This window comes from Drosophila simulans, chromosome 2L (assembly GCF_016746395.2).
Source record: "Drosophila simulans strain w501 chromosome 2L, Prin_Dsim_3.1, whole genome shotgun sequence".
In the NCBI taxonomy this organism is placed as follows: domain Eukaryota; kingdom Metazoa; phylum Arthropoda; class Insecta; order Diptera; family Drosophilidae; genus Drosophila; species Drosophila simulans.
The window spans coordinates 12044756-12068473 of record NC_052520.2 but is presented as its reverse complement, the minus strand read 5'-3'; the positions used below and the strand labels follow the sequence as shown (position 1 = coordinate 12068473).

Below are 23718 nucleotides of genomic sequence, written 5' to 3'. Positions count from 1 at the left end.
TTTAGACTCATCAACAAAAATGTAAAGCTAAATGGCAAGATATTTGCCTTAAAAAATAACAGATTTTCATTGATAGTGATTAAGTAAGTATTACTTGTTTGTTGTCTTGTACATATATAATATCTTAACTTAGCGAGTTTCCACTGTAACCATCCTGCCATGTGTGGGTTCGGGAGAAAGTTTAGTTGGCAGCAGTGTCGTATGTGTTGCACACTAGTTGATGATGTTGCTGACGTAGCCAGGAAAGGATAGGTCAGGACTCGAGCGGCTGGGAATGGAGCAACTGTAGTGGGTATAGCCCATTGGGCTGCTTACATAGGATGAGCCGCGCTGGAGCACAATTTTCAAGAGATACGTCAATATTTGACAAGTCGTCATTGTCGTTGGCTGCTCCCCCCACTGATTTTCCACCCCTCCTCGTACCACTACGACCAACCTTATTTTCCCGCACGACGTCATCGTTGTGTATTAAGCGTTATTTTCGCTCTGCTACTTGCCGCTCCTTGTTGCTCTTTTTTATGAATATTAGTTTGTTTGCTCGCTGCTTCCTGTCATATGTCGAGTTCTTATGTTTGCCATGAATACAATAAGCACAATATCAATTTATTATATACATACATATATTTATATAGAAATTTAAGCAAAGGAAATCAAACAACAATGCCCAATCTCTTAATAAGTATAGGGTATAGGTTTAGATAGTAGCAATTTCTAATAGCGGTTCAAATCAATTTGAAGGCACATTGTTCCTATACGCTAACTCATATCTATTGATGAATTTCGTCACTATTCTATACCCAGATATGGGTATCTTTCCCATACCAACCGAAAACTTGGCCATACTCTTTTGGCTTATTAAAAGTGGCTTGCAATATGAAACTTGTTCATAGACCCTCGAAGCGAAACAAATAAATGGAGAACACAAAACAGTCTAAGCCTATGGCTCAAACTCTATTGAACTTCACTTCAAGCCTGGTTACCCACACTAAGTGTGAAGAAGTCTGTTGGATGATGAGTCAGTGCATCATCATGGGGAGAATGCACTGAAATATAAAAGTAAATAACAAAATTGTAAGTTTTGTAATCCAATTGATTGTACAATGGTCTGAAGATTTTAAGACACATTTTTATAGGGTGCTGAAACACCTTATATCTCGCAGAATGGAGAATTTTCCGAAGTGTGTTCCTCGGGACACCTCAAGCACCGGAAAGCCGCTACTCAATGCCCACAGAGAGGGACAAGGACATAGACAAAGGACAGCCGATGAAGAGGCAGCAACAGCAGCAGGAGCAGCTGGTGCTCATGTTGCATTTGATGCTGCTCACCTAAATGCAATGGCAAAAGTTTTATGTTCGAAACACGAGCAGGCAGACAACAGCGACCAGGACGAGGACCAGGACTAAGCTCACTTCCGCCAGCATTAACGATGCACGCCCATGGGTTGGGGTAGATATGGCTGCATAATGGAGTCTGGAACAGCCAATGACCATTAGATGGGGCCCAGGCACAGTTGCCGGGGGCCAAGTTTGTCTAGCGGAGTGTCCTGGCCATGGGATGGACAATAAGGCAAAACGAGTTATTAATAAGCAAGGTTGGGATACGCCAATAGCATATAACTGAAGTGAAAATACACTTTCCAACCTTTGGCAGGACATGATCAGAGAGAAATGGAAAAGATTAGTAAAAGTCTTTCCATTTGAAAAAACAAATTCGAAGGACAACTGCTGATTACCCTAACTTGGAGAATGGGAGTTAATATTATACATTAAAAAAGAAGTGTACCTCTAGTTCTATGAGTAAAAAGATGATTAGTTTGTATAGAAAAAACTTTAACAAAAATAATGACTTTGATTATAGGAATCGGTAAATGCAGCCTAAACTAAACAAAACCCAGCATGAACAATATTGACAGCCGTGATTATGGATAACAGATCACAGGCCAATCCCCGTAATTTCTAACAGAACAAGCAACACAACATCGCCTGATTGGCTTATGGTAAGTGTATTATAAACAAATATGAAGTGGGCTGAGCAAAATATTCCGGCCTAATACAGGAAACGGAAGTGCCGACAAACACACACAGACACACATGTAAGCAACAGTAAATAAACAGGGAGAGGGGATGTGTGTGAGAGAGAAAGGAACAGACGGAGTGATAGGCAAACTAAATGCGAACAAATATTGCGAAAGTTTTTGCTGTAGCACATAAATTTCTGTCATGGGCATCATTAATTAGCGCTCTCTGCTTACCGCCGCACCCAAAATAGAAAAAACGGAAAAGAGATACATTAGCTCAAACCGGAAGTACAGTCGCGTTAACATAAACAAGCTGGCGATAAGCAGAAAAAACGCAGAGTTGCAAAAAGTTAAATTAAGTTGGATGGTAATATGAGGCTTTTTTGCCGTTTATGCATCCACCACTTGACATGAAAATTCAAATTGAAACCATCAATCATGCTGCTGGGAGTCAGAGAAGATGAAAGGATTCTAGCAACTAATGAAAACCAAACACAGCAGGTGATGTTGATATGTTATTAGAAAGAGGAGCAGGTGCAGATGAAGGTGGAGCACAAAACGCTGTCGCTGCATTTTGCGGCGCCTTTTCCTTTGCTTGACTTTTTGTTCCGTTTTTCTATTATTTTTTTTTTTTTGTTTTTTGTGTTCAGCTAGATGCATTTTTTCTTCCTTTTTGCATTCTGTTTGCGCGGCGGTATCAGTGTAGTAATCAGAAATTTTAATCAAGAGGAGAGATGCCCTCCTCGTCATTTGCCTCCTGATGCCGCCTTAACGCTTCACTTAACTTGGCTCCCAGCGTCGAGGTAAACATTGCAATTATGTCGAGCACAAGAGAGCAGTGCGATCCAGGTGAGCTATGATTAAAAAACAGGGCATGAAAGCAGGTGAAACGAATGAGGGGACGGACTGTATTTGAAGTTTATGAGAAGCGCCGAGAGAGGCGCTGTAATGTTAAATAATCAAGTGTTTGCACAGCTGTTGAATGCAACATTTTGATTAATGTGTGACGAATAAACTAATAAACCAATAGAGAAAAAACTTGAAAAATAAAGGAAGTTCATATTAAAATAAATTAATTAATATAATATTCGACCTGTTCAGCAAGGGAATCCAGCTTGCAGTACAAAACTGAAAAATGTTAGTGGCTGGCCGCTCAAGCACACACAGCAAAAGCGCATTCCCCCAAAAACAATTGAAGAAAAGTAAATAAAGCAGACCAAAATGGCAAAATAAACGCATTGGTGCATAAGTCGCACGAAGGAAAGAAAATTGGGAGCGGAAGTGTAGATATAGATGTGAGTGGGTCCGGGGATCCATGCAAAGCAGCCACGTGCAAAATGGCGCTCAGCTGCCAGGCGGAAGTGGAAATGCCCCCAGCTCCCCGTCACCGTTGCGAATTTCCCATGTGGAGTGCCTTTTGTGGTTATGATGAATATGAATGCTATGTGATTGCATTAGCAACTTGAACTCCTCTCGTCCGGCCCTCACTTCTCGGGCATTCAGTACACGACATGACAACACACTCATTTTCACATAATGCCCCACCAAAGGATGGGTAATTGGGGCCGGGTGGAAAATGGGGGGGATGGCAGTTGCAAAATGGAAGGCCGTTGGCCAACAAACGGAAGCTTTTTGAAAAATGTGTTTAGTGTGTGACAAAAGACGAAGAGAAAACTTGGACCGAGTGCATAGAAGGGCGAATACTTTTGAAGACTGGTTCCGAAGTGGGATCATTGCATGTGATTTTTAAAAAGTTTACGAATAATGCAACATATTTGAAATGAAAATATAAAATATTAAGGCATAATCCAAAATCAATTGATATGAACATAATACCTCATATAAACGGTCTCTTTAAAAGAAGCCACCGAAGGACACAATCCTCGCACCTTTTTTTAAAATCTAAATACTTAATAAGTTTCTGTTTAATAATAATAAATCTCGCTAATAATCTGAACCCCAAAATGCACCTCCAGTTGCTCGCAGCCTCACCCACAAGCGGAAGTGCAGTGCTCGAGCATGCAGCACGAACCGAAGCGAGTCCTTTTTTTTGCCCCACCATTCGTCTGGTCGGCGTCCTGTTTGCGGTCAAAAACTTCATGGCATTTTAGTTTACTTGTTCCTATTCGCTGCTGTATTTTTTGCTGCCCTTCTTCAGTTGTGTGCGTATGTATGTGGTGTGTGCATGTGTTTATTTAAATTATGTCGTGCGGTTTCTAGACTTCCGTTGGCTCAATTAGTGGTCAGTTAGTTACGGACACTGCTTTCCGCCATCCAAACACACACCCAAAAAAAAAAAAAGTTGGAAACAAAAAAACGGACGGAGAACAAGGATACACCAACGTACACTCATAATATCACTCGTGCAAGTTTCCGGCATTTTTGCTGCATTGCGTTTCATATTAAATGTGATTACTCCTCGCCCAATGCCCAGAAGATTGGCAGGACCCAGGGACAGGAAGTCCGCCATCCAATGAACCGTTAAGCAAACGCATTGTGGGCGGAGGGAGTGGCTGGCGCCCGAACGCCTCCCCCGCAATAACCGCCAATTCATTTGAGTGCCGTTGTCGAATTGGCAACATTTGCCGGCCTCTCCGTTTTTGGCCCTGCGGGATGTCGGTCAAAAAGGGTTATGGCTTACCTTACACAGATATAAGCCGACAATTGAGGATGGCATATTAGTGCTTGTTATGATTAAAATTATATTTAACACACATAATATGTAAAGCAAACGAACTATAGATTCATATAAAAGAAAAATTTTTTTTGAAAATTTTGTAGTGAATCTATATGTTTATAATCTTAAAGATAACTTTGGAAGAATTATTTTTTTGATAGATATTAATAATTGGAAAGGTTTTTAATAACGGAAGTATTATTACTAAAAAATAAACTCTTTTAGTTTTGAGTCTGTGCTTGGAGTTTCCAAATGCGCTATACTGAGTGATGCGATATCACTCCTATTAACTTCACCGCGACTGTGCGTATGTGCGTGAGTGGTGGAGCCGAGCCAAAACAATCATAAAAATGCCTTAACCCAGCGGCTGGCGAGCCATCAACATTTGATTGAAAAAGTCTCCGAGCCCGAAAAGCAAAGGCACAATGGAGGGGGAATCGTCATCAGTTGGAGATTTGATTGCATTTGCTCGCTCAGCCGCTTCCTTCAGGAAAAAAAAAAAGGATATCATATTCGCACTGCTCTCCCCCGAGGCACTCAAATTTTACGACACTAAATTTAGTACTGCATACTAAAAACGATAATAAATGCCTCTGGATGTGCAAGATTCTTTTTTCCGCTTCTCCTGGCGAATTGTTAAATTATTTGTTGATTATGAATATGTAAGCAGGTCAGGGGTCAGGGCGTGTCGAAGGGCATTTAAGCGGTAGTGAGCAGGGAAATTTATTGCAATATTAATGTTCATTAGGCAGTTGCGTTCGGTTGTGAAATTTTATTTAAAGTACTCGGTTTGCATAAATCATGAATTGCATTTAGGGAATGAGAAGCAATTTATTTTATGTGCAATGGAGAAAATCAAATCTAAGGAGGGTTTTCTTTTTTGGAAAATTCACATGCGTTTTAATTTTATTTTCATATATGTAAATATGCATATTTAATCTAGAGAAACTGGCTAATTGAAACCAAGTTGCAAGTGAGATACATCCATTTAATCACAATATTCTCAGCTCATTGAACTGTTTCACATTTTGGCAATCAAGTACGGTATACAATAGCAGATTTGGCTCAGTAACTGACCTCATTCGATGTACCCAAACCTCGATCTATTTATTTGCACCTCGATTTCGCTGTTTCTATGTGGCAAACACATTGTGTTTGGCTCACGCGATGCAGCCGAAACAAATTGGTTTCATTAACTTTTACTATAGCATTTTGGCCCGCTCGATGGCAATAAATTGTTATCTACTCCACATGATGTTCCCTGTTGCTCTGATGCTCCTGCCACCTTTGGAAGCCCTGATAGTCCTGCTAGCTGTTAGCTACTTCAGGCTAAATGCCAATACATATTCATTTTGTTGCAAAATTTTCGCACATATGCAGTTGTCCTGCGGAGTGAGAGAGAGAGAGAGTGAGACCAAGCAGACGAGCGAGTGAGTGAGGAACAGTGTGTTACGGTTTGAAAATTGTGTGGGGAATCAGTTTTACAAAATTGAATTTATTTCGCCTGCGTTGCAGCAGCACCAGCATAGGGGACCTGCACTGAGAAAAATACTACACTAGTTTATAAAACCTATTAGCAACTGCTTTTGAAAAGCAAGTAAAAAGGTCAGTTCGTATATTTATGTATAACAAATCGCATCCTTTCATTTGCAACCTGGAAATGTCTAAAAATGTAGACATCATTTTATTTAATATGCGAATCTGTTTCTTTTGAAGATATATTCTTTTAAGAATTGTATGGTAGAAATTTCTCTCTGTGTATGCCAGAGGGAGGACCCACTCGATGAGTTTGTTGGTGTGTGGTGCTATAAGTATCAATAAGTCCAACGGCAACATCAGCTGGCGTGTAACTAAGAAGGATAAGTGCTCTGCTCCACTATGTTTCACTCTACCCATGCCAACGAAATTTTCATTATTATTTTTACCGGGGCCTTTATCTATCTATCTATGCATCCATCTAGCTGGCCATCTCTTTTCCATCCCGTGGCTCTATAACAATTGTTTAGTGGCGCTGCAATTTATTGCTCTGTTTGTGCGCCACCAATGGGGCTATAAATTGAATCGTGTTCCCTGACCGGAGGCCAGAGCATAATGTGGTGAATAATTGTAAGAATTAGAAAGTCCTTAAATATGCAGCTGTTGAAAAGTATCGACTAATTTGTAAAGCTTACAATTCGCATAAAAATAAGCTTAAACTATGAACTGAAATTAAATTGAGTGTGCACAACAACTAGTTTCTTATGTGCCAAAAAACAATGAAATGTTCAAAGAGATCAAAAAAGAATTTATCCAAACCAGAAAAAGAACTTCGCCCACAAGCAACATATGAGCCACAAGGAAACCGAGGAGTTACGAACACACAAAGTCTATAAACAATTGCGAAAGTTGTTCCAGGCCGCAGCCACGAAAATACCAGCAGCAACAGGAAAGGAGACACAGAAATCCTTAAATGCCCAAAGTGTAGTAAATATCTGGAGGGATGAGGATGAGCGGCAAGCTTAAGGAGCAGCACAAAAGCCACAGACAGGAAGTGAACTCACAACGAGTCTGTGTTCCTGCCAATGAATTGCAAATTTCATAGAAATTGTTTTCGAGCGTTCAACATGGCGTATGCGTAACGCATTCACAGTCTCAGCGTTTTCCAACTCCTTCGTCCTTTAAATGCCGTTTTAGACACACAATTCTGATTTCATTGAGTCGACATAAAAACAGGAATATAAGAATGGAGCATCGAACGCAGACGTCAACCGAAACGACGTCACTTTTATTGGTTTGTTTATTTGTAGCGCAAATTTTTATGATTTTTCCTCACTTGTTCGTAGCTGCTAAACTGATTTCCATGGGGAAATCATAAGGATACGCTCGGCAAGTTTCTTGTTCAGCTAGATATATTTTTGTTTTCTGTGCCTTCCAATCGGCTCGTTGCCTTTTCGAGCAGCTTGATTTGCTTTAGTTTATTGAGCTTTTTCATCGCAGTTTAAGGCAGTTGTGAATGAAACGGATTTTTGTTTGGGGGCAAATTAGGTATATACTTTAAGAAAAAGTATTTTTATGCTTGCAACAAAATTTGCTACTTGGAAAAACAAAATTTTACTGGAAATTCTTAAACTTCATTCATTAGAGAACATCCCACATCAACTGAAGCTTCAAAAATACGAAATCAACTTTAATTAGCTTCTGAAATAGCAGGGCGGAAGGAAATGCATGTAAGCGCACAAGTAAAATGGACTTTTAAATCAACCTCACAGGACTTTGATCCCTCATTCCTGATGCCGGATAATTGCAACTTAGCCACGCCCAGTTGGTTAAGCAGAACGCCCAACTCAGCCGAGCCAAACACTATTAAGGAACACATGCCGGAGGTAGACGGCTCTCCCAAATGAAATGTAAAGAAAATGTTATTTATGGCCAATTTCACGAGTGTCTGATGCTGTTCCTCCTGCAGCTACTGCGGAAAGTGCAGCTCCTCCTGTTGCTCATATTGCTCATGTTGCCCATGTTGCCCATGTCCTGGCAGCTGCAGCGGATAGCTCTTGGCCAGAAAGGGAGCGGAGGCATCGCATCTCCCTCCGGATCACCACGAAGGATTCGCCCAGAATGCGTGCGTATTTGAAGGCTCCACATCGACGAGGAATGCAATCTGTAATGCAAAAGGCGAATCAAACGTATTTTGCTGAGCCAGCGCCAGCAACAGTGCACACCGTTTAGCCTTTTTCAAGCCAATTCGAAATTTTTCTTAATTTCTAGTATTTACAAAAAAAAGGGTTTTTCAGAAATAGTATAATTAAAGGAAGTTAATGTACATAAACATATGTCATTTTAATATATTGTTTAAAGTGAAAACTTTAGCTTAACATTAAAGAACAATTGTCATTATTATGATTAAAACAATTAATAATTTAAAAAAATAGTTAATTTGTTAATTTTAGCTTTAGTTTTTAATAAATACTCAAAGTCATCTCTAGCACTTAAATCGGCAGTCGTTAATAGACATATACACTTCAAGAAAAATAAATTAAATAAATGCTATTAAGTAACCGAACAGCCTTTTACCAGCCCCCATTGAGTTGCTCGAATATCAGATACCTATTGCGGTTTGTGCCTGTGGTGGATTTCTAAAACAAACTTGCACAGATACTTTTCAACGAATTTATTATATCTAGATAAAAGTTGTTCTCAGTGCACACATGTACGCACATATGCAGTCACTATCTGTGGGTAGCTCCATATATCCCTTCATTTCTCCGATTCCTTCTCTCTGTCTGTCGGATTCTCTTGGTGCTTGGGAATCGAATGCAGGTTAAATGAAAATGTTATTTCATTTGGCCGCCACTTAGAGTGTCGGAAATTGAAATTTATATCCGTGTTTCTGGCCAGGATGCGGAGGACAACCCGATGGCGAAGGCGAAGCGGAAGAGAAGTAGCCCATTGAGGAGCGAATTCATTCGATTGTGGTTTATTGCCCCGATTGCTCAGCTGCTACCAAACTCAGACTGCCAATGTACGCCCCGCCCCCTTTGGCATTGCAAATTTACAATTGTTGCCACGCCCCCCATTTTGGGTGCTCGGACGCCCCCCCATTTTGAGGGTAATGCTCTGTGACATTTTTAGACGATACATTAATAACGAATTTATTTCTCAACTTTTTTTTAATTTATGGCACTTTTGGTATCGTCACAGATGTGACTCGATGCTGAGGGTTTTCTATTCGCAGAGTAATAACTTAACATATATAATAGAAAAAGTAAAAGTAAAAGTAACTTAAAATACAAGAAGTATTTTAACTTTAAGTCCGGGTATAAATATTCATGAAATATTTCATAAATAAATATTTAAAGTCTCTCAAATCTTGAATATTCTGTAACTATTTAGTTATATCTTGTGTGGCAAATCTCTGTTTACCTTCTATATCTAAATTTATTGTTATTTTCGTATTATGTACATCATGTAAACACAATGGCCTGTGTTTCACCCTTTTGGGAAAAGGTCTCGAAACTGCCCGGCACTGCAGGATATAGATTCCATTATCTGTGCTGGAGCCTGTACAATTTAATTAACTTTCAGCAGATGTGTCTCCTATCAATTGGATTGCACACTGCTGTTGTTCTTCTCGGTTGATTGTTTTAGTTTAGTTGCGAGGGGAATGTCGATGTCAAATGCTGGTTAAATGCCCGTTCATTTTGTTATATTTACATGGACAGAGCATCGAGATTACCTTCAAATTAATTTGGGACAAAGAAAACAAATAGAGTGTGTTTGAGAATAGATTCGGCTTTATCCTGCTACTACTACGAATTACTACAAAATTAAACTTATATATATAGAAACCTTCAAGTATTTGGAATTAAATTTCGTGAACAGATCTATTTGTTTTCAAGATTGCATCTCGTTTAAGCTCAATTCTATCAAAACTGCATTTTTGGTTTAAGCCAAGTGAGCTGCTGCTGCCAAAACAAAAGTGCACTATCGTTTGGCTGCCCAAAAGTCCATAAACACGTGCCACTTTGGAGACATCTTCTCTGGCATTTTAGCCCCCGTCCAGATCCAGTATTCCTCACCCCATTCCCCAGAGCCACTGCTTTTATGCCCACGTGCCAAGCGACGTGTTGCAAATTATTTCGACATCTGATTTTAAGCGGAAAACAAGAGATAGAAAACCTAAAGGGGGGCCAGTGGAGCGGGCGGTCCAAGGGATTTTCTCGTTCACTCTCTCTGTGGGTCTAAGCGCAAAATTACTGGCTAAAAAGGACAACAGGCTAGGCGGCGAAATGGACAGAGGGACAGGACTCCCAGTCGCCATTCTCCAGGCTCGATTCGGCTATGGCTGAGCTTTTTGGGGGGGCCACTTATGGCCTTCCTGTGTAAACTTTTGAGTGCATTTTTCGTTGCAGTCCAAACAAAAGACCGGAGAGCAGCGATGGACTGGGATGCCCGGCAAACGGGCATATTATGGAACGTTAGTCCAGCTGCACTGGCAGAAATTCTCAGCAAGAAGTCAAGGAAGGTTAACGTTGGGATTATTACAGATATATGATTGCATTTATTATGATTTATTGGTATGCAATGATCTATTTGGATGGTTAAGTAGCCAGCTTAGCTTAATTTCTGGATATTTACTAACAAGTAAGAGGTTTGTGATTCTTCCAGTGTTGCCAAAAGTTGAGTCTTCATGCCTGAGTAGTAGTAGTAGTACAAGGGGCAGGGGCCAAGGAGTGGCGCCAAAAAGAGGCGGACTGGCACTGGCGAGGCTCCATCAGAAAGTGGTGCAGTTGGTGACATTTGCATGAACATAAAAAGCTCATGCACAGCAATTTGCGACTTTGCCAGTGACATTAAACGTGGACAGCAGCAGCAGCAGCAGCAGTTCAGCAGCTCCAAGTTTGGGGGCATCTGGAATGGGATGGGTATGGGTGCTTCGGATGGAGCGGTGCATAAATGCGAATTGGTCAGGGGCTCATTTCGTAAAGGAACAGTGGCAGCTGCAAGGGGTTTTACAAACATATGCAGTAAACCATACTATAATAAACAATATCACACTTAATAAAAACTAACTAACTGATGCTCATTACTTAAGGCAGGAATCTGTATCTGAATTCATCACTTATTATGACACTAGTATAATATAATTTAATTCATTGCTCAAACAACATGTTGTGCTTTTCTTAAATGTATCTATTAAATTTCCCATTTTCCTTCCTGATAACAGGCACACATCTACGCATCTGGCAATGGGTGGACTCCCCCACATTGCATACGAGAATGGACACTGAGGTGGGGGATTGGGACTGGGCAGACAACACTTTGCACACTTCATTAGATCGCAAGTGAAAGATAATGGAAGGCGACCGAAACAATGCCCCGAAAAATGATGTGTTAACTGCAGCGTTAAAAATCTAGAAAAATAAGCAAAGGAGGAGCGAACGTTAACCTTAAACAGCCCCTGGGGGTGAAATTGAGTACAGTGCGGGTGGGAGCGTGGATTTCTTTGCCCGTACGCCTCTATCGCTATTCTGCTGATGTTGCGTAAAATGTGCAATTTATGCCGCCCCCAAAGTGTTGAATTTTAAATTTCCCTCCATTTGCGAGGCGGTGGAAAGGACCTTCAAGTTCAGGCAACAATGGCCAGACATTGATTTCTTATCGTTGGCCTGGATGCCTCTAAGCTCTCGGATACTACACACATCCTGCAAAGTCATTTTGATTTATTGGCAATGATTTTCCAAGTTATTGAACAGATTAGATGGGCGTGTCTTAGTTTCCCTGCAAAGTGCCAAACAATTTGTTTATGTTTTTTGGTAATGGACTTTGCTTCCTCGATCCTTCTTCCCCGCCATTAAGTGCAGGAAAGTCAGTCCTGAGACGAAATTGAACATTCTCAGCTCGTTTCTGGTAGAGCAAGTTTTCCAAATGAAATGACAATTGGCCAGACCAGAACGGCGAACAGAGAAATTGGGAAGACGAAATAGATCCCCCTGCTCCGAGCTTATTAAAATTGTGCACAGCAAGTCGAATTTCCTTAAACGGATTTTCTCCAATTTGTTGCCGTCCGTGTGCAGCGGAAAGCAGATTGAATATAATAAGTATGAAATAGCTATAAATATCATATTGCCAAATGGTCAGCAACAGGCAACTGGACACCAGATACAACCTGGTGCAACTGGTCCCCATGGGGCAGTAGAAATGTGAAACGAAAAAGGGGTGAGACCATCAACCACAGCACGATGATAATGTTGATAACAACCAATAACGCCGCAGACAAGCGGAAAAAGTTTGCAAACATAGCCGACACTTCATTGCTCTGCAATTAATGTTCATTAAAAGTATTGAATTGAATGTATTAAAGCAAGGAACTTACTGTGTTTATCTTAACTTGAGAATATAGCCTCTTTTAAATAAAGATACCATTTAAAAAGGGTATCCGAGGTATGCCTCGTTGTGCCATTCACTTTTAGCCAAGCTTTTCCCCAATATATAATTGAATTCTAAACCAACGCAAACATCTCCAGAGAAATAAGTCGACAAAGAATGCAACTGCAGCTTCCAGGGCCCCATCCTCATCTAAAATATAATAGAAAAAATTCTATGCTCCTCTATGCGGTGGCGTAAAAAAAAAAAAGATAAAAGAAATTCAATCAGAATTTTCTGTTGCAGCTGACCACCGTCACAAAGGAAAGCCGAGCGAAGTGAGATGGAGATGTGGCAAAAATGGGAAAAGCAAATCCGCTTAAGATATTGTATAAATCATGAGCCACAACATTCGGCTCCCCGTTCCCCCGCCCACCTCAACCCTTTTCAACATTTGCAATTATGTGGCAAATTGGCGGCATGACAATGCAATCGAATGCAAAATATTTGAACAATGAACTGCGAAAACTCGCCGAGAGGCCGGAAATTGAAAATGTCCTATGTCGACTCCACAAATCTGAACCCTTAATCATTCGGGCTTGTCATTATGTTGCTATTACATCGATCCAATGGACATCGCTAATTATCCAAAACCATAACGAGTTGAAAATATATGTAGAAATTTGATGACTGAAATATAATGTGTAAGTGTAATGTGTAATGTGTAATTCAAGATTTTATTAATCATTGAATAAAATGTAGAATTAATGTAAGATGTGAATACTTATAACACATTTTTAATATGTGTTGTATCTACATGCATACATCAAAATTAAAAAAAATTTTCAAAATTATTACTATTATTTTCAAAAATCATTTAAGTACAAGTCAAGTTTATTGAGTGAAGCTCTGTGATTGGATGTATGTAAATATTTGATATTCATTGAGTTAAAATTTTGTTTTGTTTTTGCGGCGCAATTGAAACAAGTTTCGCCAACATCTAATAATTTTGCACTCAACTAAAAATTTGCTCAAAAAGCTTGAAGACGTGAAAAGTTAATTTTCCATGAAGAGCTTCTTTAATGCGACAATTTTCTAGGGGAAAGCCAGCTTACGAAGTAAAATGAAGCTGAAAAGATTTATAGATATGTATGTACGTATTTTGGAATTGCAATTTAGTGACTTCCAAACACATACTCCTGCTTTTTCTTCTCGAATAGGATTTGTTGCTCCCCAGACGGCTGGTCTTATCGCAGAATTTTCCTCTTAGTCCAAAATTGTCATGGTAACAGACAAAGGAGGCAGATTCAATGAGTCGATTGCTCAAATAACATGCAACAAAATGAGCAATCAGTGCCCAAAAAAAAGGAAAGGAACAAGCTACACGTAAAATTGCAAGGTCCTTTTTTCCTTTCCTTTATACGTAAAGGATTAAACGAACTGCTTGAGTTCATTGAACGGAGTTGTTAAACTTTTCACATGCAATTGTGTTTATAGTAGCTGCTACTTATCCAAAGATCTAGTCAAGCTATAGATTTAATAATATAGTTTTAAAATTACATTACTAAATTTAAGTAAAGTGAAACACTAGTGCCGCATCTCGCTTTAAATTTGAACTCATTCTGCCGATCACCTTTTCAATAAAAGTTCGATAGCCCAAATCAGAAAACTGTGTCACTTTGCAATTTAATTCCATTATCCGCGATAAGTTTAATTGAGGAAAAGTCCCACAGTTCAACCGCAGTCAATTCACACCGCTAACAGTAGTAATATAAGATACTTATACGAACGCCTACGAAGCTGCTGATCAAAACAAAATAGTTTTATTTTATAGTGACCCCAATGCGTGGATCGTCAAATTGACATAACAAACACATAACTCGTTCCGAGTTTCACTCAACTAATGCCAGTTTCTTGAGTGAATGAGCAGAGCTTTTCACGCCGATCGCACTCGAAAACAAGTTGCGAATGTGGAGCGTGCTGAAAACAAACCCGAAACTAATTTCAGTTGTTCAGCGTCTGCCAAACGGTTCAAACCGAAAACGATTTGAATACATTTTTCAAAATATTAAAAGGTTGTTCAAAACCCACCAAATATGCTGAAACAAGTGATTTTCGTGCTCTTCGTCGCCGTGTGCACAATGCACAGTGGTAAGTGACTTTTCTTTTAGTTGACTTTACACCGGAAAGTAATTTAAAAAATCGGTGCCAAACTATAACCAGTTTTGAGTGAAAACGTAGGGTGTGTTAGAAAACCAATTACAATTATAATAAGATTGCTCTACAAATTTACGTCGAGGTAAATTCATATACGAATTTCTGAAATTAAAATAGACATAAAAAACTGGAACAAAATGATTCGCATTAAGTCATCACGTTCGCCAAAAAAAAGTATTTGAGTACCACCCACAATTATTTCAAATACCGAAGCACACGAAAATGTTAGGTAAATAAATAAAAAATCAGAAATATTCACGTATTTTTCCGTACGTTTTGGAATCGTATATAGAAATGACTTCATAGTCGTTAAATGACAGAGGTCTTGAGAAGTAAACGCGCTTTAAGTTATTGTTTATTCCGGCTGAGGGCGTTACATAAGGCGGTCAAGTGAGATTTGCGAGCGAAATGGAGATCTCAAACTGGTTACAAGCCAAAACAAACACATTCAAATGGGCGACCTTGACCAAGCCATTGAATATCAATTGATATTAATTAATCTGTCTTATCTGCCTACTTTAGCCTCGGCCATCAAGTGCTATCAGTGCAAATCCCTCACGGATCCCAACTGCGCCAAGGACAAGATCGATTCCGCCTCCAACATCCGCGCCGTGGATTGCGACAGTGTGCCCAAGCCGAACACCATGGAGCAACTGCAGCCAGTGACCAGGTGCAACAAGGTGGTCACCAGCGGTGAGTGAAATCCCACGAAGATCCCCGTTTGCATACCAATTTTACTACTAGAGGCGCACGCACCTTCAACGCAATCAAATAAATTAATAAGTCATGATGTCACCCGAACAAAGTAGTCAAGATCTGGAGGGTACGAGTTCCAATTAACATATGGCAAACAAAAAACAAAGTAAAACACAATCGCAGAAATCGTATGCAAAGTAGGTACAGTGCGTTTCGAAGTCGTAAGATCATAGGGTTTAAACACTGTACCAGAAATCTTAATAACTCACTAAACAGGAAGTATTAGCAGTCAAAAATAAGAATCAAACTATGATGTTCGTACTTAGGAACTAAATATAAAAATATTTAAGATAAAGACAGAATTAGTCAGAAAATAAACTTAATGAAAATTTCAGTGCTAAGCAAATTAGCAAGCCAGTTTGAACTAATTTTAGATAGAGCATGTGACTCATTGGAAGTAAACAATGTTGTTTATCTCACAATTTTTACAGCGTTATAACTGAAGTTTAATTGTTAGGAATAGTGTTAAATTCACCATAGGCGGCGTCTTGTAAAAGATCTCAATTTAAATATTTTTGTTTGTTCAACTGCAGTTGATTACCGGCTTTTTCGCAATGTTAGTAAATGGTGTACATTGCACATAAGTCACATGCATTATTGATTGTAGTAGTACTTATGCTAAGATAAATAGCTTTCTTGTCTGAAAATAATAATGCAACTAACTGAAATTCATGTTTTATACTTGATTTAGCATATATAATTAGTTTGCCTTTAGGAAAATTACGTTATTTTTCGTGGAAAACTCTTCACATATACAAAACATCGTGAGGATGTTCGATGTTTTATATAATAAAGTTTAGTTTCCCCCTACGATTTAGTCTAAAACCATCAATATGACTTATGACAAACCTGAGTTCAATGCATTCATGATTCTCTTAACATGAGGCCATCCATTTTGGATGACTATTAATGGGTATTAATGACTTGTGATCTACAGACCGCGCCGGAACGATTGTCTCCCGCGACTGCCACTTCGAGTCCATCGGGCAGAAGGACAACGAATGCACGGTGACCCACAGCCGGCAGGTGGAGAGCTGCTACACCTGCAAGGGCGACCTGTGCAACGCATCCGGAGCAGGTCGCTTCCTGGCGGTCAGTGCAACGGCTCTCCTGGCGATCCTCGCCCTCCACTTGAGCCTGTGATGCCGCTCCAAATTCCGTCCAGAAATGCATTAAATAAGTGTAAAAAAAACATACCTGTACAAAGGAGAAATGTTAATGTTAACTATAATATTGATCAAAATAAAGTAAACCAAACTAAAGTAGACTCTTTTAACTAAATGGGTATATTTTCTAGTTAATTTGTTTACCTGCGGTAGTCAGTGAGCTCCAGTTGCAATTGATAAAAGTTTAGCAATAAGTAGTCGGAAAAATCGTCGTCATGAATGCAACCAAACTCAAAGCGAAAGACCGAATCCATTAGTAAATAACGTTTGTTTGGTTAAATAAAACGTTTACTCGACACAATAACAATAAGAAAACGGTGGACAAAGTGGACGAAAAAAAAAAAAAAAAATGGCGAACAACGGGATTTGCAGATTTCGCAAACGGCGATTTATAAAAAACACACTTACGATCGAAACAAAACGACCACACACAATTCTTGAATCTCAAGCACTTCTTTATCCACAACACTTATCCTTGCTATTATTTAAAAACACAATTAACACATTAAAAAATGCAGAAACCGCACAATACGAACCAACACGAAAGGAGATAGGAATTAGGGATGGCAGATTATGTCTAACGGAGGGGGCTTTTATCGATAATGCAGCCCAGTGCGCTGTGTTTACATAATAAGAACATAGAATAAACATGTGCAAAATGAGAAACATAGAATTTTAATAGTTTCTTATAAAACTCAGTTTTTGTTTACAAGTTACAATAAATATATATGTAAGACACTCAAAATATTCATGAAAAATATAGAGATCTGCGTTTTTAAATCAAATTATTACAAATTTCCAAAAGTTTCACATGTTCCCTTTTCTTTATATTTCCCATTCGGTCCTAATTTGAGAATATTTTACAATAGGTTAAAGGTTATACTTTGAATTGAATTTTGTTAACCGTTTCAACTCGAAAGCCCTGCAATCGGATGGAAAGCACTCCTGCTCATGCAAGTTGGGAAGACTTCCGGAAGAGCCGTGCCGTAAAACGCCGATCCCAATCTGATTTCGCACCATTGGAGGAGTCGGCTGGACCAGCCAACAAACGTATTATGTACGAAGATAGCTTCAGTGCTGGCGAATATGTCCAAGACAATCAATGCAATCAGTACGAGACTCAAAATGTGATTCCGGAAGGCTCCTCTTCAAAAGAGTTTCCAGCTATGGATATGGAGCCCCATTGCCCAACTTTTCCAAATAGAATCGTTACAAGAAGGCTTACTCAGTAAAATAGCCTTTGGTCTGGAGAGAGATTGTGGATCCGAATATATAGGTGGATTTTCCTCTATATTGTATATATATGAGCTATTCTCATCGGCAGTCTGAATAAACAATAACAATGGTCGTCTGGTGTATAACCGTTTATTTAATTGTTCAAAAATGTTCTATTTGACGTCGCATTACAATAAAAACTTGTAAGCCTTTTGGCGACTAAAACTAGGCGATTTTTCGCAAAAACATTACAAAATACTTGTATAAAATGGACAGTATTACAAGATTCAGTTTACGAGATGGAATGTCATAGACGTAAGATATATTTTGGACGGAAATAGTATTGCAGGCTTAAGTTACAATTCGAGTCGTTTACAGAAAGGCACTTGATTACACATCGCTCATTTACCACAAGACTGTCCGCGCGTCAAGTAAGTTACTGCTAATTAAGGTAATTTACAAATTTTAAAAAAATTTGCTACATATCCGGTTGCAATTATACAATTCTTCAGTTTATATCTACGTTGAACACACAAGCAAACATGCTAATAGAGTTTATACTTTTTGGTCAGCCTTGTGGCAAATGGGGCGTGGCATTGGCTACAGCTGGAGCAGGTGGATCCACCTATTGCCGCAGGAGATTAGCCACAATCACCGAGAGCAGTGTGCCAGTGAGGACGCCCATCAGTCCTAGCCGATGGATGCCCGCCGAGTTGCAGCCGTCCTTGCTGTTGCACGTGCAGAACTCCATGAAGATGTTGTAGCTGCCAGTGCGCATCAGGCAGAAGCGTTCGTCGCCCTCGATGCCCGGCTCGCCCATGTAGGCGCAGCTGCGGAAGTAGCGCCATTCGCCGTGCACCTTCTGCCGGATCTTGCGACACATCGTCGGCCGCACGCCCTTCAGATGCTCCAGCTCCGGCGCCTGTTGGCAGTCGGTGATGGCCAGCGTGCTGTTGTCAAAAGGATCCCCGCATTTGGGATCATTATCGCTGCGACAGTCCCAACATTTGATCGCCTGGCCTGAAAAGAGGAGTTATGCGGGTTGCCTTTTACTGTCGGTTGCGCAGGCGCAGTTTTGGCATCACGAACTTACCCAATTGCAGCAGGCAGCAGAGCACGATGGCGAATAGGACACATTTCTCAAGTGTTTTCATCGTTTATATTTATGTTTTTCTTCGCGTTTCAATTGGATTCAATTTTTTTGGGCGTGTAAATAGTAGTGTGACCGTGTGCGCAGCGTTCGAGGAATCTCCTAAATATGCGTTATCCAAGACACAAACTAGTGAATTGAACGAAACCATGTGGCAATATTGTTCATGGTTGAAAACACCGTTGGCAATTTAAAAAATAACCCTTTTTGTAGAAAAAAATAAAATAATAACTGTTTCAGAACAGTTTCTCGCTTAAATTTTTTAGGTCATGCTAAGTGCATAGATACAATTATTGGGCATAGAACATAGTACATATTCTGTAACAAGAGCCATAAGCTCGTGTTGGTATTTTCATAGCTTGGTATTTTATAGCGATCTACGATATGGTCACACAGTAGCTCGCGTTATTTATTTTCTTGGTTTAATATTATTTTATTTAAGTTAAACGAAGCGCACAAAACAGTTTTAAGTAAAAGATGAATGTCATGATCCGTTGCACGTTCCTGCTGCTCACCCTGGCCATATGTGGTAGGTCATAGGAACCCCATGTCGTACGAATCCCAATAAGCCAACTTTTAATCTCGGCTTTTGGGTGTGGCTTTGGCAATTGTTTTTGAGTAATTCCACTAATTGTTGACTTCTTACAGGCAGCTGGGCCATTCGATGCTACCAGTGCTCCTCCGACCAGGATCGCAAGGGACACGACAGCTGTGGCGCCTACAAGAGATTCAACCGCACCGAGCACATTTCCATTGAGTGCAACAGCGACGAGAGTCACATGCCAGGATCCTTCTGCATGAAGGTGGTGCAGCAGGGACCCCGAGGATTCATCTGTGAGTAGGAGCTGCGTACGCCCCACAGGGATTTATATCTAGTCAACTGCGCAACAAGTATTGTATTTCCCTAGGGAACTTGTGATCCCTACTTGTGTGGTTACCATGATCCTGAATAGGAAGTGCACTATACAGCTTAAGTTCCTCAAAGTGATGAACCCAGTAGTTTTATAGTTCTTGTATGTTATTCCAGTATAGGCTTACTCTTGCATTATCCAGCATGAAGTGTATATATGATAGTTTGGGTTGCTATTGACTGATTTCTTTGTAATTTTATCTTGACTATGATTATTATGATACCATAAGTATCTAATGCATTATCTCTCTTGGCAAATATGTGTGTACACATTAATAATTACATTATATTTTCCAGGGGACGGTCGTTGGCGCCAGGTGATCCGACGTTGTGCATCCGTTTCCGATACCGGAGTGGTTGGCGTCTGTAACTGGGGAGTCTACGAAAACGGAGTGTACTGGGAGGAGTGCTACTGCTCCAGCGACAGTTGCAATGGCTCCAGCTTAGTTCAAATGCACGGATCCCTGCAGCTTCTGTTGGGTCTCCTGTTGATTGGCGTTGCCTCCAGAATATTTAGAAGTTAATAGGAAAACCAGGCTTACCCTCACCACAAACACAAAACAAAAAACACAAAAAGTGCCTTTTCGCCACTCTACATGATATCTAAGCTAAGATTGACTTTTGATATCAGAAACACATTCCGTCCACCTTTTTCCTGCCTATAATTAAGTCGAAAAGTTGAAAACATTTTAATCGTTTACGAACATTAGTTATCATTATTATCCAAACAGAGGCAGGTAAATTTTCAAAGACCAAAACTAGCTAAAATATTTAAATGAAAAGTAAACGTCAAACAATTGTAAATTTCGTATGACGCTTGTTCGTTTTGTAAAGTTAACTCAATGTACATGCGTGTTCCAAAAGATTTTACTACATTCTTATCTCATATAAATTTATAGGTAGTTTGATTTTTAAAAAGTGCCCATTCCGAAAATGCTAACGATTCCCATATTTATTAGTAGAATTTACCTGCCATATCCGAAAAACCAGCACCATATCGAAAAACCAGTAAATTGTACACACAGAATCTCGAGTTAAGCACCTAAAATGAAAATATATCCTATATTAAGAGTATTAAACAAGTCAATTTTCATTTATATTCAAAGCGCAGCCCACTTGCGTTTCCATCAGAGTTTTCAGACCATTTTCCGACCAACCAGCTTTTGGGTCCTTGACCACCGCTGAGTAAACAACGGTGGAGCCATCTTCAAATGTTTTCATGGCGTAAAAGGACTTGCCCTCCTCCAACCAAACACGCTGTTCATCCTCGGAATTGGTCGATGAGGCAGACTTTGGGTCCTTGCCAAAGTTTGGTCCATACTGAAAAATTGAAACATTTACTAAATGATTGCTACTTAACTGTTAGATTTAATTAACCCATTTTCGATATAAATCCGTTGGCTGATTCTTGTACGACCATCTCAGGACTTTTAGATAGAACATCAGGAACTTATGCACGTTCTCCTTAATCCTGATCGACGACCCCTGGCGGAACTTGGCCAGATCTTCCAGAGTGCTTCGACATATCTCCCGATCTTTCGGTCTCCCGAGATTCTGGCATATGGCCAGCGCTACGCGACGCAGATTCTCGAACTCCTCGTCCAGCAGCTGCTGCTTCATAATTTTGGAAATTTGTATAAACTTAAAAAGTATATCCAAATCGGAGTTAAAATGAACGGGCGTGCTTGTAGTTTAAGGAAAATGAAGTAAGACATATACTACAAAAACAAGAGAGAATGCTATAGTTGGGAAACTCGACTACCAGATACCAGTTACTCAGCTAGTGTGAATGCGAACGCGAAATTTCATCATTTTTCTGGGATATCGATAGATATTTGGGAATAAAATGAAAAAAAATTATGCCTTTTGCATACCTTTCAAAGAACCTAGTATACCCTTTTACTTTACGAATAATGGGTATAATAAATAGTGAAAATAGTTAATAGTGAAATGTATCCATTTAGTAATCTTTTAATATTTATATATAAATTTTTTAAAATAAAACGCACTTGCTTCATTTGTATAACATTTATTCTTGATGTTTTTGATTTTGCCATATTGTTTGCATTACAATATAATAATTTAACTTTAACTTACTCAATAAAAGTTGAATGTTTCGGATTCAGTTATGTTATATGTGTGTGTTTGTTTTATGTTTTTAAATACCTTTCATTATACGTATTGCCCAACTTTACGAAGAAGAATTGCGCGTCTGTTAACACTTTTTCAGCTTAAACTAGTACGCTAAAATGTCAATTTACTCATTTATAATATCAGTATATATGTTCATCTTGTACACTAAAATCGACTCTGTGCTAAGCCTATTTGTAGGTTTTATTTGTTAAAGATTATGACCATGAAAATCATGTAAATTTAACTACGAAGCAAATAATATTTGTCCTATGAATGGGTGCAACGAGAACAAGGAAAATACAATTTATTTTGCTAGGTGCATGAGTGCTAAATGAGATTTATTAATGCCAAGTCCCTAGGGGCTCCGATGGACTCTATGAGACCCATCAGACCAACTGGCTGCCTACTTTCTTCTATACAACATCCTTCTGTCGATCCGAACGAAGTGAGAAAAATTTGCTCAATGTTGATACTTTTCTGCTGTTTCAAAAACGATGGAGTTCATGGATGATGGGATAATGATTGGGTGTATGGCTAAAAAGCGAAAATAAAAGGATACACATGAAGTCTGCGTTTATGCGGCTGGGAAGTTTGAGAGTATGGAAGGTTTTTAAAATTAAACAGAGGGGGGGAGAATCTTAGAATTGAGAATTAAGACAGGCTTTCGACAAATAAAATAGTTTTGTGAAAACATATTTGATAAATTTATGTATCATAATCACTTAAAATCATTGTTTCATTTGAGATAATAGATAATCAAATAAAATGTTAGTACATTCCATAAAAGTTCTAAGAAATTTTAAAAATGTATTTGGTGGGATATTTGCTAATATTTCTGGGTTTCTATAAATATTCGAAGCTTTATTTAAAATAGGTTAAGCAATGAAATAGTGTTTGAAATGATTTGACTTACCGCATAAACGCCTTTAATATTTAAACAACTTTGACAGACACATACACACAAACATTATTTAAGACTATATTAAACATTAAGCGGCTTATTTTTCGCTAACTGTTTGTTGTAGCTCTAAGACTGTGTAAACATAATCACAAGTTAAGCAGATCGGGATTGGAGATGGAAGCCATCAGACGACGATTGGGGTGCGACCATCCAGGGTCTTGCTATCCGTCAGATTCGATGACAGCGAACAGGATGTGTTGTTCTCATCCTCGAATAGCTGCAGATGGTGTGGCGGATTATGCAGCTGCACCTGCTCGGTGATTGTGATGGCATCACTGCCGGACAGCAACGGTGACTCCAAATTCTGGGGCACCAGGAGCACACCACTAGGATGAGCCGGAGACGGAGTGTGGATGGCGTACAGGGAACTGCTGGCCGTGGAACTGTCGCTGGAGATTGGAAGCAGAAGCTCCACACACACCGGCGGTGGCGATGGACTGTTCACCTGGGTAACCATCGTCTCCTCTTCGCTGCTGGTCAGATCGTTCATCTGGGCCACCGTTTGATGAATCCTCACGTGCTCCGTGTCATCCAAATCGTTGAGTTGGTAGTACAGATTCAAGCTGTCATCCAAAATTGGCGCAAAGAGGCGGCGAAACTGTGCGATCAAGGCCTCCTCCTCCTTATCTTGTTCTGGGCGCTCGTCTTCCTGGACAATCATCCCCTCCTC

General features: G+C 39.6%; 5 protein-coding genes across 6 annotated transcripts; 2 read left to right on the top strand and 3 right to left on the bottom strand.

Annotated features, from left to right (window-relative positions):
- The first annotated feature begins 14529 nt into the window (after window positions 1-14529).
- LOC6732076 lies at window positions 14530-16775 on the top strand. Its single transcript, XM_002079172.3, has 3 exons — window positions 14530-14691; window positions 15280-15450; window positions 16451-16775. Exons 1-3 carry the CDS (start codon window positions 14637-14639, stop codon window positions 16654-16656), a joined length of 432 nt encoding a protein of 143 aa, XP_002079208.2. The 5' UTR covers window positions 14530-14636; the 3' UTR covers window positions 16657-16775.
- A 1253-nt stretch (window positions 16776-18028) lies between these two features.
- LOC6732075 lies at window positions 18029-19153 on the bottom strand. The gene is made up of 2 exons (XM_002079171.3): window positions 18988-19153; window positions 18029-18914 (listed from the first exon to the last, which is right to left on the bottom strand). Exons 1-2 carry the CDS (start codon window positions 19046-19048, stop codon window positions 18520-18522), a joined length of 456 nt encoding a protein of 151 aa, XP_002079207.1. The 5' UTR covers window positions 19049-19153; the 3' UTR covers window positions 18029-18519.
- A 234-nt stretch (window positions 19154-19387) lies between these two features.
- LOC6732074 lies at window positions 19388-21028 on the top strand. Its single transcript, XM_002079170.4, has 3 exons — window positions 19388-19573; window positions 19693-19878; window positions 20252-21028. Exons 1-3 carry the CDS (start codon window positions 19522-19524, stop codon window positions 20476-20478), a joined length of 465 nt encoding a protein of 154 aa, XP_002079206.1. The 5' UTR covers window positions 19388-19521; the 3' UTR covers window positions 20479-21028.
- On the bottom strand, window positions 20906-21690 carry LOC6732073. 2 transcript variants are annotated; one of them, XM_044922746.1, is made up of 3 exons: window positions 21332-21690; window positions 21071-21274; window positions 20906-20996 (listed from the first exon to the last, which is right to left on the bottom strand). In XM_044922746.1, the coding sequence occupies exons 1-3, from the start codon at window positions 21572-21574 to the stop codon at window positions 20910-20912; spliced, it is 534 nt and encodes a 177-aa protein (XP_044778681.1). In that variant the 5' UTR covers window positions 21575-21690; the 3' UTR covers window positions 20906-20909. The 2 variants fall into 2 exon arrangements, with proteins under 2 accessions (XP_044778681.1, XP_002079205.1); XM_002079169.3 differs by having other exon boundaries at window positions 20984-21274.
- Window positions 21691-21967: 277 nt separating this feature from the next.
- On the bottom strand, window positions 21968-23709 carry LOC120284258 (probable G-protein coupled receptor CG31760). The gene has a single exon (XM_039291285.2). The coding sequence runs from the start codon at window positions 23707-23709 to the stop codon at window positions 23173-23175; it is 537 nt and encodes a 178-aa protein (XP_039147219.1). The 3' UTR covers window positions 21968-23172.
- Between the last annotated feature and the right edge of the window lie 9 nt (window positions 23710-23718).

Excerpts from the sequence above, each read along its gene's own strand:
- LOC6732076 (XM_002079172.3), top strand. The coding sequence starts at position 14,637 with ATGCTGAAACAAGTGATTTTCGTGCTCTTCGTCGCCGTGTGCACAATG. Across the intron at positions 14,692-15,279 it reads CGTGTGCACAATGCACAGTG|CCTCGGCCATCAAGTGCTAT; the intron begins GTAAGTGACTTT and ends TGCCTACTTTAG. Across the intron at positions 15,451-16,450 it reads CAACAAGGTGGTCACCAGCG|ACCGCGCCGGAACGATTGTC; the intron begins GTGAGTGAAATC and ends TGTGATCTACAG.
- LOC6732075 (XM_002079171.3), bottom strand. The coding sequence starts at position 19,048 with ATGAAAACACTTGAGAAATGTGTCCTATTCGCCATCGTGCTCTGCTGC. Across the intron at positions 18,915-18,987 it reads CTGCTGCCTGCTGCAATTGG|GCCAGGCGATCAAATGTTGG; the intron begins GTAAGTTCGTGA and ends TCCTCTTTTCAG.
- LOC6732074 (XM_002079170.4), top strand. The coding sequence starts at position 19,522 with ATGAATGTCATGATCCGTTGCACGTTCCTGCTGCTCACCCTGGCCATA. Across the intron at positions 19,574-19,692 it reads GCTCACCCTGGCCATATGTG|GCAGCTGGGCCATTCGATGC; the intron begins GTAGGTCATAGG and ends GACTTCTTACAG. Across the intron at positions 19,879-20,251 it reads GGGACCCCGAGGATTCATCT|GGGACGGTCGTTGGCGCCAG; the intron begins GTGAGTAGGAGC and ends TATATTTTCCAG.
- LOC6732073 (XM_044922746.1), bottom strand. The coding sequence starts at position 21,574 with ATGAAGCAGCAGCTGCTGGACGAGGAGTTCGAGAATCTGCGTCGCGTA. Across the intron at positions 21,275-21,331 it reads CGGATTTATATCGAAAATGG|TATGGACCAAACTTTGGCAA; the intron begins GTTAATTAAATC and ends TCAATTTTTCAG. Across the intron at positions 20,997-21,070 it reads AAACTCTGATGGAAACGCAA|GTGCTTAACTCGAGATTCTG; the intron begins GTGGGCTGCGCT and ends TTTTCATTTTAG.
- LOC120284258 (XM_039291285.2), bottom strand. The coding sequence starts at position 23,709 with ATGATTGTCCAGGAAGACGAGCGCCCAGAACAAGATAAGGAGGAGGAG.